Source organism: Schistocerca serialis, chromosome 1 (genome assembly GCF_023864345.2).
Source record: "Schistocerca serialis cubense isolate TAMUIC-IGC-003099 chromosome 1, iqSchSeri2.2, whole genome shotgun sequence".
NCBI classification, from domain to species: Eukaryota; Metazoa; Arthropoda; class Insecta; order Orthoptera; family Acrididae; genus Schistocerca; species Schistocerca serialis.
In genome coordinates, this window is record NC_064638.1 from 68,843,690 (window position 1) to 68,868,410 (window position 24,721).

The 24,721-nt window shown below is 39.8% G+C and overlaps 1 protein-coding gene across 4 annotated transcripts in view; it reads left to right on the plus strand.

Annotated features, from left to right (window-relative positions):
- The window catches only part of LOC126461530 (HEAT repeat-containing protein 6), an 80,047-nt gene that overhangs the window by 26,566 nt on the left and 28,760 nt on the right, over positions 1 to 24,721 (plus strand). For all 4 annotated transcript variants that reach the window (XR_007585948.1, XM_050096003.1, XM_050096005.1 and 1 more), the window contains 6 exons: positions 7,224 to 7,490; positions 7,594 to 7,778; positions 15,507 to 15,736; positions 17,490 to 18,074; positions 18,159 to 18,322; positions 19,215 to 19,337. Coding sequence is in view for 3 of the 4 variants with exons in the window: in XM_050096003.1 (XP_049951960.1) it covers positions 7,224 to 7,490; positions 7,594 to 7,778; positions 15,507 to 15,736; positions 17,490 to 18,074; positions 18,159 to 18,322; positions 19,215 to 19,337 (1,554 nt within the window). In the remaining variant the exon portion in view is untranslated. The remainder of the gene's footprint in view (positions 1 to 7,223; positions 7,491 to 7,593; positions 7,779 to 15,506; positions 15,737 to 17,489; positions 18,075 to 18,158; positions 18,323 to 19,214; positions 19,338 to 24,721) is intronic.

The window sequence follows — 24,721 nt, forward strand, 5'->3', positions numbered from 1 at the left end:
CAAGTGACAGGTAGGGATCGTGGAGATGCTGGAGAGTGAGTGGAGGAAGTAGTTACTACCTTTGATGTGGGAGGCTAGATTTCAGGATATGGGTTAGAAGCTTTGGTCAATAAGGGCTGGAATTCTTTCATTGGAATCATGATAACCAGTTGCAATGGGATATTCTGGATTGTTTGTTGTGGATTTTGAGGAGCATGTAGAAGGTGGGTGTGTGGGATTTCATAGGAGTGGGGAAGGAATTGTATAAGGGGAGGGATTCTGGGAAGGCCTCAGGCTTTAAGCAGGGATTTGAGGCTGTGTTGGACTCTTGGGATGGGAAGTTTATAGGTGGAGTTTTGGACAGTTGGCACAGGTATTCCACCAGGTAATCACTGCGATTCATAACGACAGTAGCGGTTCCTTTGTCTGCAGCTCAGGATCTGTTTTGAAGCTGTGTATGAGTGTCCTTTCTTCTGCTAAAAGGTTGCTGGTGTTAGGAAGGGACCTGGGGAAGGATGGTGAGGCCATATTGGAGGTAAGGAATTCCTGAATGGTAACCAGAATGTGGTTAGGTGGAAGGGGGAGGGGAGGATCATGGTTGGATGGTGGTGTGAACTGGGAGAGGCAGGGTTTAGTTGGCATTAGTTTGGCGTTGTTTGGAAGGATTGGTGGCAAAGACATTTTTCCGTAGCATGGATTGGAAGAGGAGAGCAGGTCCTCGACAAATCCAACATGGTTAAATTTGCATTTGTGTGTTTCTCTTGCAGTCTGACCAGAGCGGCTGGATATATGGTCATGTTTGTGTGAGGTGTGCTTGGTTGTGTGAATATGTGTGTGTGTTTCTCTTTTGTAAATTTGGCTGAAAGCTTATGTGTAACAGTCTTTTCATTGTGCCTGTCTAAATCTCAACATGCCATCTTTATGGTGAGTAGCAATCTATCCTTTTCATAATATTGTTGATGTTCCAACCTGGACTTTCCAACATTCTATTTTGCCTAATGGGTCATTCCACACCAAGTGGTCTAAAACTGAAAAAAGTTCCCACCATCATGGTCTCCAATTTTCGTCAAATTTTAACTGTAGCTTTAGTCAAGTGTTGAAGTAAGTTTCCCAAGATTTCAGGCCTCTAGCTGCAATAGCTGCTGATCTAGACCCCCTTATCTGAAGTGTACTTAGTCCGTGTGCATGCAACATAAAAAAAATGTCATATTTGGAGTCTAATAAAATCGAAACTAATTCATAAGAATGGTTAGTAAGATGCGACCCTGTACAGTTTTTTTTGCTGATTCCAACGAAATTATGTATAACATTACTCATGCAAACCCCGGTCAAATAACTCGACTCAAAGTATACTTCAAAATTTGTCGTGACACAACGCGACAAATTTTGACCAATATTAAGACTGCAATGATTTCCTTGCAGTTGAAGATATGGACTTGAACTTTTGGCCAAGCTTCATGCTTGTGCTAGACATAATGCAGCCGGATTTGCAATGATCCAGGCCATATGGTCGCCCTGCAGTATCTCTTCAAATTAGGCAGTGTCAGCACAAACGGTAAAATTTACCAAAGTTTCAAGCCAATTACTAAAAAATAGTTGGCCTGAATCTGCTTGTGAATAGTATCACCTAAAAGAGAAACTCTTGCTCTACAAGACTGACATTTGTTTTTTTTGCAACGCGACCATTAAGTACTCATTAACTCACATCAAAGTTGTTATATTTTGTATGCGCGATGCACTAATTTTTCTTCATTTCTAGGAATTTGAATCTTAATAGTCGCTTAGAATTACTGATATAATTGGATATTTCATTCGTGTTTTATTCAGTGATTGGCCAGTGAGAGATGTCAGAAGTTAATGAAGAAGAAGAATCGTTGGCCCCCTGTTCAATTGGAAAAGATGCTGCTGCATCGAAGTGCCATGTTATCTTCTATGCTAAGAAGACTGGATTCAAAGCGTTTAGTGATTTCACAGAATGTGACCAGAAATTGCTTGTTTCGCGTTCAGAAGCCAAACTTGACGAAAATTCCATCATTTGCTTCCACCATGAAGCCCTCTTCCTACATGAATATCAAGCGATGCAAAAGAAATGTTGCAATCCATTCAAGAAGAGGAATCACAATGTAAAAGCTGGACTTAGACTGCTTGATAATGAAACAGCTGCCAAACTTTGCCTGTTAAAGAAAAAAGAAGTGATTGATATAAAACCTGGTCAGAAGCTTTGCCCTCGCTGCATGTCGGCACTGAACCAAAAGCTAGAAGATTCATCATCACTATCAACCCAATCTGAACAAGATTTCACAACGGATGAAACTGAACCAGCCATCAACAAAAGTTTATCATTTATTGGTGCTTCACCATTGAAAAGAAGACAACTAAGTAAAAGAGATAAGCAAAGCTATGCAAAAAGAAAGATCTTGGATGCACAAAGTTTAATTGGGAATCAAATTGCTGCTGCTGTAGGAATCAATTACGATGAACAGCCAAGTTCAAGTAAAAGTCGCCCATGCAATAATTGTGCAGATCTTGATAATCTTATAGAAGAGTTGAAAGAAAAATGTAAAGTGTCAAATCGTAGGACAAAAGTTCAAATATTGACCTTGGTTCCAAGAAGCTGGACAATTAAAGATACGACAACAGCATTTAATGTATCAGAAAGAATGGTAAAGCAAGCGAGAAAACTGAAGAATGAGCAAGGTGTTCTAGCTTTTCCAGCAAATCGGCAAGGAAGGAAGCTTTCAGATGAAGTTGTTCAGAAAGTACATGACTTTTTTCAAGATGACGAATTCAGCAGACTTTGTCCAGGGAAGAAAGACTGTGTGCCTGTGAGAATTTCAGGAACAAAGGTGTACAAGCAAAAGCGGTTGTTGCTTTGCAATTTGAAGGAAATGTACGTGTCTTATCAGAAGCAAAATGGACCAGAAATTGGCTTCTCAAAGTTTTGCGAGCTTAGACCAAAATGGTGTGTTACAGTTGGCTCTGCTGGAATGCACTCAGTTTGTGTCTGTACAATACACCAAAATGTCAAGCTTATGCTCACTGGTGCATCAATCAATGAAGACTACAAGGAAATTCTTAGCAAAGCTGTTTGCAGCTTGGAAAACAAGGATTGTATGCTTCATCGTTGTGAAAACTGCCCTGGTCCAGAAGGTGTAGAAGCAATTATTGCAACATATTTTGAAGATAATGACCCTGAAGAACTGATTGAGTACAAACAATGGATTCATACCGACAGGGATACTTTAGAAACAAAGCAGCTTTCAACAGAAGAGTATGTTGAAGATATTGCAGCAAAAATTTGGAACCTGTCTTGTCATCACTACATTGCCAAGCATCAAAGCCAGCACCTGAAAGCTCTCAAAACTGATTTGAAAGAAGGCGAATTCATAATACTAATGGATTTTGCTGAAAACTATTCATTTATTGTTCAAGATGCAGTGCAAGGCTTTCACTGGGAAAACAGTCAAGCAACAGTTCATCCATTTGTAGTCTACTACTGTGAAAACGAAGAGGTGCAATGTGTGAATCTTTGTGTTATTAGTGACTGCCTTCGACACGATACGATTACTGTCCATGTTTACATTGGAAAAGTAATCAATTACCTGAAGATGCAATTTTCCAAAATAAGCCACATCCACTACTTCAGTGATGGTTCAGCTGCACAATATAAGAATTTCAAGAATTTTCTCAACTTATGCTATCACAAAGAAGATTTTGAAATAACAGCAGAATGGAATTTCTTTGGAACAAGCCATGGAAAGTCGCCTTGTGATGGCATTGGAGGCACAACAAAACGGTTGGCAGCAAGAGCAAGTTTGCAACGTCCATATGAAAACCAGATTCTAACACCCAAAGATCTTTTCAACTTCTGCAATGATAATATCAATGGAATCAAATTCTTTTTCATCAGCAAAGAGGAAGTTGAAGAAGAAAAAGCTTCTCAAGAAGAAAGATTCCTGCAAGGGCACACTCTAGCTGGCACAAGAGAAAACCACCATTTTTTGCCCATTGATATGACGACAATTAAGGTCAGTAGAGTTTCTAATGATGCGACATCTTTTTTGGCCAAAATTAGTGCTGCTGAAGTAGTAGTTCAAGTCATGGATCTTCAGCCTGGGCAGTATGTTGCTTGCATTTATGAAAAGAAATGGTGGATTGGAAACATCGTTGAAATCTCAGTCGAACAGAAAGATGCTTTCATAAGCTTTATGCATCCTCATGGTCCTGCAAGTTCATTTTATTGGCCCTTAAGACGTGATACTTGCTGGATTCCAGAACAACTTATCATTGGTGTTATTCCAGCTCCATCAGTGACATCATCTGGTCGGCAATACAGTTTTCCTGAAAGCATTCTCTTGCAAATCAACGATGCTTCCAGAATGATGAAGTAACTGAGGAAGACAGGCTTGGGAACCTGCATAAAGAAACCCACAATCAGGCTTGGGATCCTGTGGTAAAGACACCCTGTAATCAGGCTTGGGAACCTGCAGTAAAGATACCCACCCGTGGCTGTTACTGCATGGCTATCGGGCGTGGCCCCTATGGCGATGGGGATGCTGGTTTTATTGTGATAACCAGTAATGGCTCAGCCATCATGGACCAACGCAGGGCACTGCGCACACAAAATATAAGATACTTTGACCTGAGTAAATAAGCACTTAATGGAAGCGTTGCAAAAGAAAAATATATCCATCTCGTAGAGCAAGAGTTTCTCTTTCAGATGATACTATTCACAATTAAATCCAGGCTGACTATTTTGTAGTAATGGGCTTTGAACTTTGGTAAATAAAGCCATTTGCGCTGACACTGCCAAATTTGAAGAGATTTTGCAAGGCGACTATAAAGCCTGGGTAGTTGGAAATCCAGCTGTATTATGTCCAGCACAAAGATAAGACTTGGTAAAAAGTTCAAGTCCATATCTTTATCTGCAAGGAAATTATTGCAGTCTGAATATTGGTCAAAATTTGTCGCATTAAGTCACGACAGAATTAGGGGTACACTTTGAGTCGACTTGTTTGACCGGATTTTGCATCAGTAATCTTATAATTAATTTCGTTTGAATCAGCACAAAAAACTGTACAGGGTCTCATCTTACTAACCATTCTTATGAATTGGTTTCAATTTTATGAGACCCCAAAAATGGCATTTTGTCTGATGTCGCGCGCATGCGAACTTACTACCCTTCAGACAAGGGGGTGTAGATCAGCAAGTATTGCAGCTAGAGGCTTGAAATCTTGAGAAACTTAATTTAGCACTTGACTAGTGCTACAGATAAAATTTGAAGAAAATTGGAGACATGATGGTGGGAAGGTTTAGACCACTTGGCATGGAATGACCCTAATGGCTTTTCTTCATCCCAGTGATGTTTTCCTTTGTTACTTTTCTCTAAAACAGTACTGTACTCAATGTTTGCACACTTTCTTGTTTCCTGCAATTCTTCCTGACTATAATTATAAGTATAATTATTCCAAGTGATACCATTTCCTCCCTCATCCTCTCATATTTTTGTGTGTTATTTTCCGCATGTGCCTATGCCACCCTAACTTATGAACATAACCAATCTCTGTTGTTCTCCCTCCTCCCTCCATCCCTCCACCCCTCCCTCCCTCGCTTCCTCGCTCGCTCGCTCCCTCCCTCCCTCGCTTCCTCGCTCACTCGCTCGCTCGCTCGCTCCCTCCCTCCCTCGCTCGCTCCCTCCCTCCCTCGCTCGCTCCCTCCCTCCCTCGCTCGCTCCCTCGCTCGCTCCCTCGCTCGCTCCCTCGCTCGCTCCCTCGCTCGCTCGCTCCCTCCCTCGCTCGCTCCCTCCCTCGCTCCCTCCCTCGCTCGCTCCCTCCCTCGCTCGCTCCCTCCCTCGCTCGCTCGCTCCCTCCCTCGCTCGCTCGCTCGCTCGCTCCCTCCCTCCCTCCCTCCCTCCCTCCCTCCCTCCCTCGCTCGCTCCCTCCCTCCCTCCCTCCCTCGCTCGCTCCCTCCCTCCCTCCCTCCCTCGCTCGCTCGCTCGCTCGCTCCCTCCCTCCCTCCCTCCCTCCCTCCCTCCCTCGCTCGCTCGCTCGCTCGCTCCCTCCCTCCCTCCCTGACCAGTGCAAGTTGGAGACCTGTGAATTGGTATTCTTATGTATAGGAATAATAGCACACTGCTTGTGAAAGGCAGAAATCCAGTTCTGGGCCATGATCTGAAACTGTTTTACAGTTTGTCCATTAAATGGTCACTGTCAGAACAAGTTGTGTGTTGGCATCCCCTTTGAGAAATGTTTCCCTTGTGAGTTCATATTCTTGTGTTTAGCATGGACTTCTGGGTTTGGTGTTTTTTAACCTAATTTCGACACGTTCAAGTGAGATTGAAATGCCGTTCAAACACATCTGCTTCATATTTCCACATATTCCATTTTGATTTTCATTCCATAAAACTGATATTAATGAGCTTTGTTGTATTAGTTATTGTGGACAGTTTGAAACTGATCAAAAGTTGTAAAATGTAATAGATATTTCTTAACATTGGTGTATTGTACAAGAATTCAGTGTGTAAAGAAAACAATCTGCAAAGTGAATTTTTGCTATAAATCCCTCATGGTGTACTAGAATACATTTTGTTATTAAAGTCTCTAATACATTTAAATTGGTTGCTGGACTGGGACTGAAACCTTTACAGGTACCAGTTTTATGAATAGAGCTCTTTAGAGATGTGCTGTACTCGGGGTGCTTAAAACTAAATTGGATGCTTACAGAGTGAGGTACTGCAGTCATTAAGGCACTGAATTTAATTTTTTCCATAGTTTTCTTAAATTGATAGAGGTTGGGGATGGAGTGGTTTTGTTTGAAGAGGACACAGCCCATTTTTATGTCCGTCCTTTTCCAGTTTGCGCTCTCTAATGATCTTGTCACGTACTGAAGTTCCAACTGGCTTGTGATGTTTGCCTCCCTCTACTGAGAATCTATAAAGTAGACTTTGTGTCATCTGTTTCTCACATGTTTACTGCACATGGTAACTAGAAGACCTTTATATATTTTACAGTACTAAGTAATGTAGGCTAAATATTACATCAAAATTGGGATATTAAGTGTTCGGAAATTGTGTTATTCATTGTTACTAAGTGAGAGTATGTACTAAAATAGGTTGAATCATGGAGACTGAATGTAGTTAGTTCTACTGGGAGAATTGTAAACAAATAAGAGACAAAATTGTTCATGTGTGCCTCATCTCAAAGTAAGAAAAGAATTTTCTTCATAACTCTGTTCTCTGTTTCTAGAACTCAAAAGTCAAACTAAGGAACCCAAGACAGGCCAAAAAGACAGAGTCCAGGCCAGCTGACATTGAACACTGTGCATGGAAGACCTACTCAGCAGTGGAAGGTTCATTAAAATCAATTGCACAAGATTACAATACTGTAGCGACTTTTTTAAAAACAAGTGAGTCTGATTATTCAGATTCAGAAACAGGACAGACTGCAAAGACAAGGAGCTTTCAGGGCAGAGTGAGGCAGAGTTCTCAGTGCTTACTGCAAACAATAATCAAGGTTTAAGGCAAAGTATAATAACAAAGATTAACACTCTTTTTGGTATTTGAAATATCCGTTGCAGCTTTTCATTATAAATCTAGTTTCGTTTTTAATTTTTCAGGTTATGGACAAAAAAGTATTGTTTGGCTATTTGTCCAACTTTTTACCTGATGGCACAACACAAACTAGGACTCTCATGACTTGCCTTCTGAGAGATCCTTCTTCACAATGTAGACTGGAGATTATTAATTCTTTGTCAGCCATATTTCTAGCTTCAAAAATATATTTTCTACAAGCTGAACGCAGGTGACTGTTATAACTTATTTTTAATAAAAAGACTTCATATTTATAGTTATTACTTTATCTTTTGCTCCTGTAAGCTTACTTTCAAAATGTCAGTTACAAAACTATTTGAAGGGGATGGGTAATTAGGTGGAAGACTATAAAAGGAAATATTGCATTTTGTTTACACGTCACTACACCTTTTTTCAACTATGTCATCATATGCGACAATCAACCGTTAATAATTAATAAGGTCTTTCTAGCCAGTTACTCTTCATTTCATATATTCCAAAGGAAATTTTGTTTTGACTTCTTCTAACCCCCTGTTTTCTGGACCATTAAATCTCCCCTGTAGCATGACAGGCCAGTTTTTTTGGTTGTATTTCTTGAGTTGATGATACCGGGCCTTTTCTGTTGTGATATTCAATAAATTCTATTCGCTTTTCCTGTGTTTTGCATTAAAACTGTTTATAACAAAGCAATAAATTCCAACAAAAGCTGTTTTAATGGTTATGAATGAAGATTCACAAACCTTAATGCTATTAATTTTAAAAAGCTTGTCAGTGTGAAAATTGCAAGTGAAACAGCAAATCCGAACAATGATGTACAAAATGCAACAGCTTTCAAGCCCAGCATACGGTCTGTAAAGAGCTAAAATTCAAAAAACTCAACATAGCAAGTACAGTATCCAAAATAGTAAAAAGCATTAATGAAAAACTTGGAAATAATCATATGCTTGTTTATACACATAGAAAGCTAGCAGTTTTTCAGTCTGGTTAAAACTTGGACCTTGATCAATGTTGCTGTAGTTTCCTTTTTTTAATATAATTTTTTAAATTCCTATACCACTTTACATAGCGTATCTACTTGTACCTTTATCTTTCTCTCTTAAGAATAGGTTTATGTTTTTCACAAATCAGCTGCAGAGGAAATGTAGACATAATTCTAGGGCCATTGAAGAAATTTTTGTATAAATCTGATTTCTTATTTTCCAGTTCATAGGTATGAAATATGGCAGTTACAAATTCTGAGTGTTCCTTATGCTTCATTATCAACGGCAGGAAGTCCAAAATAATTAAAACTTGCAACAAAAAAAAGATTTTTTTAAAAAAAATTGTCTTGACTGACACACACACACACACACACACACACACACACACACACACACACACACACACACACACCAGCTCTCCGAAATCAGCGTAACCCAGTCAAAAATGTATCATTATTCAATCTTATGTCTTAATGCTATACAAAATAGCAAACCTGTTACGGTCTTATGGCGTTGAAAGAAATTCCTCCACTAGAAATAAACCACATCAGACTCTCATGTGTAACAAGAAAGCAAACAAGTTGCATCAAAGATCAAAGGTTAGGCACATGTCAACTTGAATGTAGTGGATTGCTCCTCTTTACCTTGGACAGATGGGAAGATAAATTAAAATGGGTTAAAGTTGATCCAATATCCTGAAATCTGAACAAATTCACATATGGCAAGCACCTTGTTCAAAACAAACATTCAATTAATAATATCACCAGTAACCACCAAGCCATACAACTGCTATAGAAGGAATGAGATATGATTTCATTTAAAGACTTCTAAATGTTTGTTGATAATACATTTTCCCACCAGTAGATATTTAATGTGCAGTAATATGCGGATGATATTGGATAATAAAGTTTTCCTGTGCAACTATAGAAAAAATACTGTGTGAATATGCTGATAATTTCAAGTTGGATCTGAAAAGTGCTATGCTGTGAAATAAACAGGTCTTAAATTTTATAACATCATATCAAACCTCTTATATTTTTTAATGTTATTCTATATATTTTACAGGAAACAATGACTTAAAATAAACAATACTGTGCTACAGAAATACAGATAGTATGAAGAGCTTTTCACTTTTTGAAAGTGCTGTTTTGCAGCTGTATTATTTGGTAACCAGATTAAGTGCACTAAAAAAATTAAAATATATTCCTTAAATTGATCTTTGGTAAAGTTGTGAGACAGTCATTTATAAATGCACACACACATCAGTTAACATGGTAACTTATATATGATAATTGTACAGTGTTTTAGTGTGTATAAAAGTGGTAAGCTTGCGCAGACATCACCTTTATCTACTGTGTTCATAATGACATTTTCTGATGAAAATCTTATCTATCCCAAGCATGGTTGAGATATCAATCCACAGCTCATAGTTGTATATTTTTCTTTTCTTTTATAACACTGATTGAAAAATAAATTGAGCTTATTGACTATGTACAAAATACACAAATACTTCTATGTACACTCCTGGAAATTGAAATAAGAACACCGTGAATTCATTGTCCCAGGAAGGGGAAACTTTATTGACACATTCTGGGGTCAGATACATCACATGATCACACTGACAGAACCACAGGCACATAGACACAGGCAACAGAGCATGCACAATGTCGGCACTAGTACAGTGTATATCCACCTTTCGCAGCAATGCAGGCTGCTATTCTCCCATGGAGATGATCGTAGAGATGCTGGATGTAGTCCTGTGGAACGGCTTGCCATGCCATTTCCACCTGGCGCCTCAGTTGGACCAGCGTTCGTGCTGGACGTGCAGACCGCGTGAGACGACGCTTCATCCAGTCCCAAACATGCTCAATGGGGGACAGATCCGGAGATCTTGCTGGCCAGGGTAGTTGACTTACACCTTCTAGAGCACGTTGGGTGGCACGGGATACATGCGGACGTGCATTGTCCTGTTGGAACAGCAAGTTCCCTTGCCGGTCTAGGAGTGGTAGAACGATGGGTGCGATGACGGTTTGGATGTACCGTGCACTATTCAGTGTCCCCTCGACGATCACCAGTGGTGTACGGCCAGTGTAGGAGATCGCTCCCCACACCATGATGCCGGGTGTTGGCCCTGTGTGCCTCGGTCGTATGCAGTCCTGATTGTGGCGCTCACCTGCACGGCGCCAAACACGCATACGACCATCATTGGCACCAAGGCAGAAGCGACTCTCATCGCTGAAGACGACACGTCTCCATTCGTCCCTCCATTCACGCCTGTCGCGACACCACTGGATGCGGGCTGCACGATGTTGGGGCGTGAGCGGAAGACGGCCTAACGGTGTGCGGGGCCGTAGCCCAGCTTCATGGAGACGGTTGCGAATGGTCCTCGCCGATACCCCAGGAGCAACAGTGTCCCTAATTTGCTGGGAAGTGGCGGTGCGGTCCCCTACGGCACTGCGTAGGATCCTACGGTCTTGGCATGTATCCGTGCGTCGCTGCGGTCCGGTCCCAGGTCGACGGGCACGTGCACCTTCCGCCGACCACTGGCGACAACATCGATGTACTGTGGAGACCTCACGTGTTGAGCAATTCGGCGGTACGTCCACCCGGCCTCCCGCATGCCCACTATACGCCCTCGCTCAAAGTCCGTCAACTGCACATACGGTTCACGTCCACGCTGTCGCGGCATGCTACCAGTGTTAAAGACTGCGATGGAGCTCCGTATGCCACGGCAAACTGGCTGACACTGACGGCGGCGGTGCACAAATGCTGCGCAGCTAGCGCCATTCGACGGCCAACACCACGGTTCCTGTTGTGTCCGCTGTGCCGTGCGTGTGATCATTGCTTGTACAGCCCTCTCGCAGTGTCCGGAGCAAGTATGGTGGGTCTGACACACCGGTGTCAATGTGTTCTTTTTTCCATTTCCAGGAGTGTATATTTCTTTTGGTCTAGGCTTCTCTCCACATTGCAAAGCTGAGTGATGTGGAAATAATAATTCAGTATTCTACAAATAGCATAACCATCTAAAGTTAAACCAAGTCAACTTGAAACCATTAACAGGATAATAAACAAATAAATTATGAAGTGACGTGTTACGGTTTCCTTTCAGTTTATATTGATTTTTAGCAAGGAGACAATAACAAACATTGTATCCTGAACCTAAGGATAGAAAGTAACTCTATAGATTGACATGTGTACATATCATTTGTATAATAGTCATTTTAACTACTGATAATGTTACAATGCAATGTACCATAAGAGCTGTGTCAGATTTAGATAATAGTTGAATCTCCTCAAATATTCCTGTAAACAAACTGCACTTACATTCCAATAAAAAATAAATAAATAAATAAATAAAATAAAAAATTAAAAAAATATCTATTTTTGAATATATGTTCTAATTATGTAGATAAAATATGTACTCAGCAACTGGTGGCAGGAGAAAACATATGTAAAGGTGAAGTAAATATGCAAGCCTTAGAAGCCAGTGGCTTCTTCTTCTGGAAGAAGAATTGAAGGGGAAGGAAGAGGAATGAGAAGGAAAAGGAATGAAAGAAAAGGACTTGAGAGTTTAGGAAATGAGGAGAGTTTTGAAAAGAGACTTACAGATGGAATGAAAAGGAACGAGCGATTGTCAGGGACAACACTGGACAGGATTTGAGAGCTTGAAGTTGGAGGATGTGGAATTAAACAACACAGAGATTACTGGCATAACACGCGTGGAATTAGCCGAGCGTTCTAAGGCGCTGCAGTCATGGACTGTGCAGCTGGTCCTGGCGGAGGTTCGAGTCCTCCCTTGGGCATGGGTGTGCGTATTTGTCCTATTGATAATTTAGGTTTAATAGTGTGTAAGCTTAGGGACTGATGACCTTAGCAGTTAAGTCCCATAAGACTTCACATACATTTGAACAGTTTTGAACTGGCATAACATTGTGCAACAGTTAATAAGAGTGGAAAGCTAAGTATATTTTATGTGGTAGAGATAGGGTGATAAAAATAGACAGGTAATAAAATGAAAGATACAGAAAACTAAAAGGGAATGCAGAAAGGAATAGTTACACTCAGAAGAAATGCTGAGTATGGAGAAACATAAACTAAGGACAGGTGGATAGTGAGAACCAAGGTCATGTTGTTATGCCAGTTCCCATATGTGGAGTTCTGAGAAATGGGTGTCAGGAGGAAGAATTGGTGGTAGTCGTACCAGTGTAGAAGACCAAACAGTATTTACGTAACAGCTGGTATACAGAAAGTGATTTCACAGATGTCTCTCCCTTTGATAATATACATTTTGCCACTTACAGGGTTTGTATAGCTGATGATAGGAGGGCTGTATAGAACAAGATTTACATTGGGATAGTTGCAGTGGTAGGAGCTCTAGGTTAGGGAAATGGGTGCAGAAGGATCATAGGGTCTGATCAGGATATGTGGAGATATTCCAACAATTTCTAACAATCCACCATTGCTTCACAACTATTTTTCAGGACCCCACAACATAACCCTAATCCGTCCTCTGCAGAACTCCAGGCTCTTTGATCCCTAAAAACTGATGACTGCATCTTTATCCTCCCAGTGGACAAAGATCTACCACTGTGGTACCTGATTGAAGGGAGTATGTAAATGAGGGTCTATGTCAGCTGCCTGATATCTCTACATACAGCATCTGCCATCAAAAACCCATCCCTGTGATACAAACTGACCTACAGTCCCTCCTCAGAACTTTGCGAATAACACTTCAGTCCATAGAACTACTTAGCCCACCCAAACCACATACCCACACCTTTTACCTTCTTCCTAAGATCCACAACCCAGTCCCCCTTACCATCCCATAGTTTATGGTTTCAAAGCACCCCTGAATGTGTATCAGCTTTTGTTGATTAACATATGCAAGCAGTAGTACAAAGACTTCCCTCCTATATTAAAGACACCAGCCATTTTCTAGATTGTCTGAAATATGTGCCCGTCCCACTCCCACCAGACACCTTGCTTGTCACCATTGATGCTACTTCCATCTATACCAACATCCCCCATATACATGGTTTGTCTGCTGTTGAACTTTTCCTCAATCAATGGCCACCTCGTTCCAGACCTATGACATCCTTTTTGCTTACCTTAATCAACTTTATACTTACCAACAGCTACTTTACCTTTGAGGGTTGGACACACAGATCAGGAACATGGCCATGGGAACCAGGATGACTTCTCCCTATACTAAACTTTCCATAGGTCAGTTGGAGGAGGCTTTCTTGGGATCCAAAAGTCTTCCGCTCCTGATTTGGTTTAAATACATTGGTGACATCTTTCAAACAATGGAAAATCCAGGCTGGAATGCGACAATGTTATGAAGAGGAAAGTTGCTACTCACCATATTGCGGATATGCTGAGTTGTAGATAGGCACAACAAAAGGCTGTTACAAATTTGCCATATGGATTCATGGTGAGCTGACCATTAAAATTTTTAGGATCTCTAAATATATTTTCCCAATTAAATTTCACATTGTCCTATTCCTGATTCTTTTATTTTTATTTATATTTATTTTTGTTGTGCATTTTTCCTTGGCATTGGCCTCATCCTCACTGAGAATCAGTTGCGCACTTCTGTTCACATTAAACTTACTAACAAACAACAGTACTTGCATTTTGACAGTTGCCATCCTTTCCATGTCAAATGTTCCCTCCCGTACAGCCTTGGAATATGAGGCAAACATATTTTTTCAGATGGAGTCTTACAGCAATACACCACCATTCTCAACTCAGCCTTTCTGGACATAATTACCCCACCAGCGTAGTTCTAAAGCAAATTTCCTGGACCATCACATCCAATCCTGGTACTGCTGATCCCTCCAAAAGACTGCATAGGTGTACACCTCATGTCACTCAATATTATCCTGCTCTGGAATGTGTTAATCAGCTACTTTGACAAGGCTGTAACTTCCTAAAATCAAGCCCTGAAATGAGGTCCATTCAGTGTGACATTTTGCCCACCACACCTAGAACAGCTTTTCGGTGCCTCACAATCTTCCCATATACTGATCAGATTCTGTGCTGCTTCTGCACTCTATGGATCCTCCCCTTGTGACCAACCCCACTGTAAGACTTGCCCTATGCACCCTCCACACCAGCCCTGTTAGTGGTAAAACACATACTATCAAAGGGAGAGCCACCTGTGAAATGACTTGTCCTGTACCAGCTAGTATGTAAACAGAGTTATGTAAATGCCGTTTAGCCTTATGCATTGGTATGACTACCACCAAGTTATCAGTTAGGATGAAAGGACATGGACAGAGGGTATATACTGGAAAAACACAATATCCTGATGTTCCCCTTATATCAGTTTCTCAGTACTCTGCAGGTAGGAGAACAGGTGTTACGTCATTGGTTCTCACCGCCTGCCTGACCTTAACTTGTGTTATTTTATGAGATCTCAGCATTGTTTCACAGTAACTTTTTCTTTCACTCCATTTTCTGTATCTTTCACTTTCTGATCTATCTGTCCTCCCCCTTCCCCCCTTCCCCCCTTCCGCCCTCCCCCCTCCACATTCAGTGACTCAGCTTTCCACTCATATTAATTCATATATGATGTCTGATCAGTAATCTTGGTCTTGCTTTTGCTCTACCTTCCATCTTTAAGCTTTCAGGTTTTCAAATCTTGTCCGATGCAGCCCTCAACAGTTAGTCTTTCCTTCTTATCCCCTCTGTTAAGTCTCCCCCGTCTCAGGGTTCTTGTTGATTTTTGTGAACTCTTCCCAAATCTTAAAACTTGCTGGCCCTTTTCCTTCTTCCATCTTCCTTCCCCTCCAGCCCCTCTGCCAGAAGGGGGAGCCACTGACTCCTAAGGTTTGCACATTTACTTAAGCTTTATATGTGTATTCTCCTCCCACCACTTGGCGAATAGATGTGTTATCAATCCAATTACATTGCACTACTATTTTAGTTACATATGAGTAAGAAAGACATCATCAATTGTATGTTTGTTCTTATAGTGGAAAACGCTGTGCAGCATTCACACCATACTCGGAAACTGTTGGAAATATTATTGAAGAAATTCATCGTTCCCTGTGTTTGGCTCTTTCTGCAGAAAATTCAGTTCCTGTAATAATCCAGCTTCTGAAGTGCGTAGCAAGATTGGTGCAAAATACGCCGTACCATAGATTGAGCCATGGGCTCATTATGAAAGTTGTTAGGAACACAAGAGCTTTTCTAAGACACAAAGGTGAGTTCTTTGCAGTAGGCTTCATTCCTGTATCCATAGAATTGATGAACTCAAAAACTATTAGATTGTGGGCAAATGGGTTTAAATAAGTTTCTTTTGGTATTTGATGTACTCTGTCTGGCCCTAAATGGATTGTTTGAATTTGGTTTTACTGTTTACTGCATAACACTGGAAAACTTGGTTTTGGGTGTGAATTTGATTTTACTGATTAATGCATAACACTGGAAAACTTGGTTTTGGGCGTGAATTTGATTTTACTGATTAATGCATAACACTGGAAAACTTGGTTTTGGGTGTCTGTTCATACTTTTACTCTCAGCTCCATATTCTTCATATTTGCTTCAATTCTGAAATACTACTGCTACTAGTCTCTCTTTTTTGTGGTTGAAGTTGTGTAACATTGTACTGTTATTGTGAAATTTCAGGCAAGCTAATTTAACTGTTACTTTTCTTGTAATAAAATACAGCATGACAGTTATTGAACTAACTTCAGAACAGTTTGCATTAGGACATTCAAACTGCATGGTTGGCCATGAGGTATGATGGGAATCAGTGGTTTGGTTTAGCAATGACGCCCACTGTCATTTGGATGGGTTCATCAGTAAGCAAAATTGGCACATTTGGGGGACTGAGAATCCATATTTTATGATCAAGAAGCCTCTTAACCCTCAATGTGTGACTGTGTGATGTGCAGTGTCCAGTCACTGAGTAATTAGTGTGATGTTCATTGATGGCTTGGTGACTATTGAACGGTACGTGAAGGTTTTGGAAGATGAATTTCATCCTCATTGTCTAAAGTGACCCAGATTTCGACAAGATGTGGTTCATGCAAGACGGAGCTCGACCTCATCAAAGTGGGAGAGATTTGATGTCCTGGAGGAGAAATTTGGGGCCGCATTATGACTCTGGGGGTACTCAGAGGCCACTGGCACGGGCCTCGAATGGCTGCCGTATTCTCTGGATCTGAATACATGGACTCCTTTTTGTGGGACTATATTAAAGATATGGAGTACAACAGTAACGCCAAAACCATTGCTGAACTGAAAACAGCCATTCAGGCGGTCATCAACAGCATCAGTGTTCCGACATTTCAGTGAGTCGTGCAGAATTTCACTATTCATAGACGTTTCTGGACTAAATATTGTTAAATACTTGTTAATCCACTTTCAGTTTTTAATGAATCCGTTTATGGATCTAAAATAAAAAAAAAAACTGGTCTGCCTGTGTTTCTACCAAACATTAACTTCACAGTATTCGCTAGATTTTTCATTGAAATTCTCCATGGAAAAATCATACCTCCACATTAAAGCACTTTAAACTTGCCAAAAAGATGAAACCTATTAAACAATAAAGGCCATGGGTAGTCTCAGCAGTGTCAAAACACCTGGCTAATGACTGGCACTGTATGCCTGAAAGGGAGGTCCTTGGAGATCTCAGGTGTGTGTGAATCACAGTGTGATACTGAAATGTGTGGGCTATGACAGCTTAAAAGTATGTTCTTCCAGATTTGCATGCAAGACAATGCATAACCTTCTTGCCATATTGTTGTCTGCTAAATAAACAACACATAAGCATGTCACAAGTCAGTCTCATGATGTAAAAACATCAAACTGACAGTAATGGCATAATAATTGAAACATTTAGTGGTCTAAAATAAAAGTGACTGAGACAGTAAATTTATGATCTTTTTGTATTATTTTCACTGTTTTTTAAATTAATTTCATTTTCATTTCTCTCTTTTCTGCATTTCTAGATTGGAATATACAAGTCGCAAGTCTTAATGTCCTCCGTTCAATTATATGTGTTGAACCTTCGGTACCAGAAATTATGGAGATCCTGAAAAGACCTTTAAAGATAAAATGGCATAAAAACTTTTCTGTACCTGTTTATGCAAGTTCAGGAGTTGATAATGCTGAAGACAGAAAAGAAGACATTTCTGGAAGTGAAACAGACAATCTTTGTGATGGGGATAGTGAGCTGGATGAGGAAACTGAACAAGTGACTACAGAGACGAAAACTAAGAATGAAATGTCATGGCTGCTTGAAATTAGTTTAGAAAATTTAGGCATTGAGTTGAGGAAACACTTGTCATTGGATCAAAACAAAAAAATGGAGCAGCAGTCTAAGTTCCTCTGTCCAGTACCAGTGCGAGTAGAATCATATCAGGTTGTCTCGGCACTCTGTAGATCACATTTTCCATCACTTGTGTCTCCTTATTTGCAGTTTGTAGTTGACGCAATTGAGATTGGTTTTACTGATAGTGATACTACAATATTGTTACATGCTGGAAGGTTAATAGAAGCTGTTGCAAGTATGCTGCTGCAGGATATTAAGCAAGGTATGTTACTCTTTATTCATTCTTTGTATTCTGCCTAATATGTTTCATTTCTGAGAATGAATATATTTTAAATTTATGTTTAAGGAGGTGAATCTGCGATTTCTACTGCTTCAGCTATGTTGTTCTGGAAGACAATGCTGTGTGGGCCAATTACTTGTCTCGTTCAAAATATGAATGAACCAGCTTTGCGTACTGCAGGTTGCGATTGCTTAGCTAACATGACATCAGACGTATTTGATGAGTTGCCGGTATTGTATAATTAAGAAATGTCTTAATAAATGAGTAACATTATACTTGGTTATAATAGAGGGAAACATTCCACGTAGGAAAAATATATCTAAAAACAAAGATGATGTGACTTACCAAATGAAAGTGCTGACAGGTCGACAGACACACAAACAAACACAAACATACACACAAAATTCAAGCTTTCGCAACAAATTGTTGCCTCATCAGGAAAGAAGGAAGGAGAGGGAAAGACGAAAGGATGTGGGTTTTAAGGGAGAGGGTAAGGAGTCATTCCAATCCCGGGAGCGGAAAGACTTACCTTAGGGGGAAAAAAGGACGGGTATACACTCGCGCACACACACACACGTATCTATCCACACATATACAGACACAAGCAGACATATTTAAAGACCAAATATGTCTGCTTCTGTCTGTATATGTGTGGATGGATATGTGTGTGTGTGTGCGAGTGTATACCCGTCGTTTTTCCCCCTAAGGTAAGTCTTTCCGCTCCCGGGATTGGAATGGCTCCTTACCCTCTCCCTTAAAACCCACATCCTTTAGTCTTTCCCTCTCCTTCCTTCTTTCCTGATGAGGCAACAGTTTGTTGCGAAAGCTTGAATTTTGTGTGTATGTTTGTGTTTGTTTGTGTGTCTGTCGACCTGCCAGCACTTTCATTTGGTAAGTCACATCATCTTTGTTTTTAGATATAACATTATACTTGACTAGACTTGAAAATGTCTCTGGAATTATAGTTTCATTTGACTATACTTTTTGTTATTATTTAATGAGGACATCCAACAAAAAACTGCCATAGCATATTTTTTTAGACGGGAACATCTGATCATGTTTTACTTACTAATAATGTTATTGTTGTTTTATTTTCTTTTATTTATTTATTTTTTTTTTTAGAGGGAAAAGCAAATTCTCATCATTACGCTGTTGTTCGGCTGCAGTTCTGATGATGACACCAATGTAAGAGCAGCTGCGGTTAGGGCACTTGCTGTTTACATTTTGTTTACAGGACTGAGACAGGCAAGTTATATACCAAACTTTATCTAGGTAGTTAGTATCAATTTATACCTGGATCAGAACAACAAAGTGATAAACATCTAGGTTCTTACAGCACTGTGTTCGTCAGGATAGATGTCAGGAGCGGAGGGCGTTGTAAAATGAAAAGTAATGAAGTGGAATGGACTCAGTTTATTCTTGTAATGATGATACATTGGTGCCTATGTAGGGCCGAGCAGCCCCAAGAGGGGTTGCCGTTTGTTCATCAGAGAGGCAGAGGATAGAGGAGCGACTACTCGGGGCCGAGGTCAGAAGCTAAGAGAGCGCGGAGCTGTTTCCAAGCCGCCCTCGCCGCTCCCGGCCGCGTCCCCACGTGATCACACGATTAGTCTCTGATTGGAGGATTGATTCCGCCAACGCGCCTTGCTAGTAGCGTACCCCCGTCAGCGCAACCAACCCGTGGGACTTGAGTCTGACCGAGGAGCACGTGGCAGGAATGTGCCGACCATGGTCTTCCGGCCAGCACCTTCCACCACAGTACACAGCCGAACATTATGCATGGAAAATTTATTTAATAAAATTTTGTCGGCAATGATCCCTCTTGGGGGGTCTCCTCGCTGCACAACTGCTTATATAGCAAGAACTGGAGAAGGCACTTGGTTGTGCCTTCTGTTCCATTCATCTTTATCAAATATCTCTTCTACAGCTACTAGCCAGTTGCAGATGGCACTTGTGGCCAGTAAACTAACAGTTTTGATCTGTTTCATTGAGTTCTTTGTTCCTTTGTGCAGTGAGTTTGTTTTGCACTGCAGAAGCTTTCAGTTAAAATCTGAATCTTTTTCAGAAAAACTAATTTTCTGTAATTTTTTTCTATTTAGGAAATTTTGTAATTTGTAATGTAGGTTTAATAAAAATAGAGCATTATTGAACAATATTGTTTAGATGGCCTATATAAATGAAAAATATTGCTTACGACAAATGAGATACATAATTGTAGTAAATAAATTACAATCTAAAAAAACTGAAAGTAAAACAAAATCTATGTCCTATTGTTTATGGTAGCTATTGTATCTTAGACTGATGTAGAATAAAGAACAGATTTTATTTCCTCCTCATAAATTACTAATCTGAAATAAAAGAAAAAAGGCTGCAATTAAATGTGGAGAACATGTTCCTTTTAAAAAATGGAGTTTTATGTAATTTTCATTTCCATTGCCTTAGGCAAACAAAATCATTGATTATGTCATTGAAGTCAAATTTAGCAGCTGACAAGGTAACTTCACCTATGCTCGACCTTCAGTAGTTTTTTATTGTCTTTAATAGCTGAAACTGCATTGATAAGACGGTGCAGGCACTTGATCTATTCAGTGTTTAGATAAGCGTCTCATATGACTAATACCTTAAAAGACCCTTCAGAATATCGAAATGGCAAGTTGTGTCAGTTCTCTTTTCAGCTCTTTCTACTAGAATTTGAAACACACTGTTTTGTTAACTAGCTCAGCTGTATGGGTATTTCTTCTATATTTGACAGCAAAATCTGGTATTTATTTTTCCAAATAAGATAGAGAGCTCTCATTTAAGACGTTCTCAATCGTAAATTGAAGTGAGATGAAATGGATTGTTACATGTGAGATCTGTTTTCCAGTGCACTTATTATTGTATCAGATACTTTGAAGCACTCTAACTTAAACAGTTTCACTCTAGTCTTCAGATGACAGAAATCGGAAACTTTGTCAGATGGCATGTTCGTGTCAGCACCCTCCTGCCATTATCCTACACTTCCATAGCAAAGTAGCAGCAAAACCTCTGTTGCTGAACATGAGTGAGTTGTGTAGGTGTCAGCTATATGAACCAAGTGCACTTTTGGTACACAATCTGTTTGTCGCCTGTTCAGTAGTAATCATTTCTTTATGCAGCTGTTTGGGTGCAGTGACAACAGCATGTATTTACAGACTTGGGCTGAGGGGAAGGTTTATTCTCAAAGGCATCTTGTTTTCTCTCCTGTCAGTTTTTGTGCCCCCTCTGTGCCCGCATCCTCGGTGGGCACCTATCTTGCCATTGCCTCGGTATGACCCTGTTGTAAAGTGAGGTAGAATTTTTCAGTGGCTGCAAGACTTGTTTATTAACAATTGTCAGAGTCTTCCTTTTCATGTACAAAAACATTAATGGACACAAAATTATAATGGAGAAAAGTGATATTGTTGTGTGGTGTTGTCAGTTTTTAGGAAACATTGTTAAAGTGCCATTTGGAGTCATTTTGTGGCTTGATGAAACATAGATAATCATCAGAAAAGATTAAGCTGATGAAACTACATCCAGAAATACAGTATTTGCCAAGGAAAAGGGAACAAGAGTTATTGCCTTATATGCTGGAAGTTTATCTGGTTTTGTACTGAGCTATCTGCAGCATTATAAATTGAGGAAGACAAACAGCTAACATGAAGAGATGGATCATGATAGTTTTCTTAACTCCTTCAAGGGGCAGCTACTGGAAAACTTACATTGGTTGTCTGTTACTATGATGGATAATGCCCCAACCCATTCAGTTATTTAAAAAGTTCCAGTGATGACGATGAAAAGAGAACAGTATGTTGTTGGCAAGATGGCTAAAGAACACGGTCACAGCGTTATTAGGCCTCCTCCTTATCACTGCCACTTCAATGCAATCAAATGGTTTTGGGTGCAGATCAAACATTATATAACAACAAATAACAAAAGCTTCACTGTGACAAAAATTCAGAAACTGTTAGAGGAAGAAGTGGCACAAATAATGCTGAAGAAGTGGAGTAATGGTGTACACTACACAGAAACTGATACTAAAGAAATCAGAAAAAGTGAAGTGAGCGTGGGTGTGTCTTTTTCACAAATCAAAGCCTAGTAATGACAGTATCGAAGAAGCAAGTGACTCTGAATTGGTATTTGCACTTTTCTGTAATTAATCTTCCGTAAGTGTTTGTTGCCACTGTGTTAATATTTTGAGTGAATAATGTCTGCTACGTTACCATAATAAATTTCATATCATTGTTAAAGAATTCCACTCTGTACATGTACTACATGCACACTACAGTAATTAATAAGTACTTAAGCACTTTATATTTTTAATTGTGTTCTTGAAACAAAGATGATGTGACTTACCAAACGAAAGCGCTGGCAGGTTGATAGACACACAAACAAACACACAAAATTAAAGCTTTCGCAACAAACGGTTGCTTCATCAGGAAAGAGGGAAGGAGAGACGAAAGGATGTGGGTTTTAAGTTCCTGTGGTTCCTTCCAGTTCACAAACAGTTCCTTTCACCTATTAAACAACCATTTCGGCTAGTTCTAATAACTTTTGCTTTATTTCCATTTCCGTTTTTCCCACATCACTAATCATTTTTAGCCGCTTCCCACAGGTTTTAACGTCATTATTTCTTCGTCAGACAACTGTTAGCCTCATTTTTATAATCTGCCACCACAAAACCACTCGTTTTAATACATTTACACACAGTTTTTTTCCAAATTTTCCCGAATTGCTCCACCCTTTAACGTGTTTTGGCGGCAACACAACCACCTAACCTTTGTGCACATCGTTGTCTACCGACCCAGGTTCACCACAGGATCAACATAGCCCAGCTTCAACCAACACTTTTTCGCCCTTTTTCACACCAGATCTCCAGTTGCTTTCTAGTTCACCTTTATCTCTCCCCATATATTTTCATTTTCATTTTAGCCTCATGTTAACACTTTCCACCTTCTAGTACCATGTCACCCTCACAACACCCCCACAACGACCCCATTAAGTTTTCTCCCTCAAAACCCACATCCTTTCGTCTTTCCCTCTCCTTCCCTCTTTCCTGATGAAGCAACCGTTGGTTGCGAAAGCTTGAATTTTGTGTGTGTGTTTGTGTTTGTTTGTGTGTCTATCAACCTGCCAGCGCTTTCGTTTGGTAAGTCACATCATCTTTGTTTTTAGATATATTTTTCCCACGTGGAATGTTTCCCTGTATTTTATTCATATCATTAATTGCGTTCTTGTATTTACATGAAGGATTCAGATCCATTGTACTGTCCTTTGTATTGAATAGACCAACTAAATGTGATTCACACTAATTATTGTGTGAGAGTGTGCATATCCTGTGGCTTTTGTTGAGCTATACAAACACAAACGAAGGAAGATAATACCATTTTATACAAAGAAGTGTGTTTATCAAGCAAGAGATATTACTATCCAGCAAAGTGAACTCTGTATTGGATATTGACAGGGAGGGAAGATAGAATGGAAATGCACAGCTGTTGCTGTTGCAATCATACTGTGTGCACATGCACCATTGAACAGGCATCGCCCACTTCCTCACTCAACAGTGCTTCTCTGTCTTATCACATTGTTATTCTGATCCAGGTGTAAAATTATAATTTATTGATTGAATCATATTGATCGGCTGCATGTTATGTTGTAAAAATTAAACTTATTTAACAACCATGATAGATTCTTGCGCCCCCCCCTCGCCTTTCCCTGTTGCCCCGATCCATATGTTCTCCCCACTTAAAAAGGTCAAGAACAGCAAATATTGTTAACTTATATATTTCCATTTTGATGGCACAAACAATGATAAAAAAAGCAAAGTACCTTAGTCTGGATACATCCCTGTCGAAAACTGTGGTCCACAATAGTTGTAGACAGCAGAAAGTTGTATACAGAAATTGATCAAAGGTATGTTCCCTCAACTTTGCTGTACATGTCGGCAAATTTTTCTTTATTTTTCCCAACAATGTTGGCATAATTTTGGACAAGATAAGGGGGTTATAATACTCTTGTAAGGATTGTCTTCCCTTTTAAGGGATGTCAGAGATGTATTTTATTACTTTACCTCAAAGGAAAGATAATGCTTTGTCAGTCAGATGAATGCACTCATTACAGAATAAGACCAGTTGTTTCTATCTTCCTTTAAAGTTAAGTCTAGTGAAGATGATTTTAGAGTCATTGAAGAAAAACATAATAAAATGAACTTAACCGACCTTTCTTAGTTAAATATAAAAGATCGAGAAAACTTTCCTCTTTTATTTATTTCTTTTGCTGTGTACGCAGACATGGTATACAACTGCTGTTTATACAGGAACTAACCGATTCTGTGACTTCATTATTTATTTGTTTAGCTTCCTTTTTGATTTATTTATTATACGTGTCTTAAATCTCATTTACTTGATTTTCAGGTCTACTTTCAAAGCTGATCTATTAAATTATTATGCTCACTGTTGAATTTTGTGTGCAGCGGATGTAAACAGTATTTTTCTCAGGCTGTAGAGGATAGTTTGAGATGGATGATCTCCTTACTTGAATCCTCCTTCAGTTATGAATTTCTTCACTTTCCTTATGAGGCCTCATGGAAACCGTAGCATTGACATATATATTTTTGATTGTACTAATGT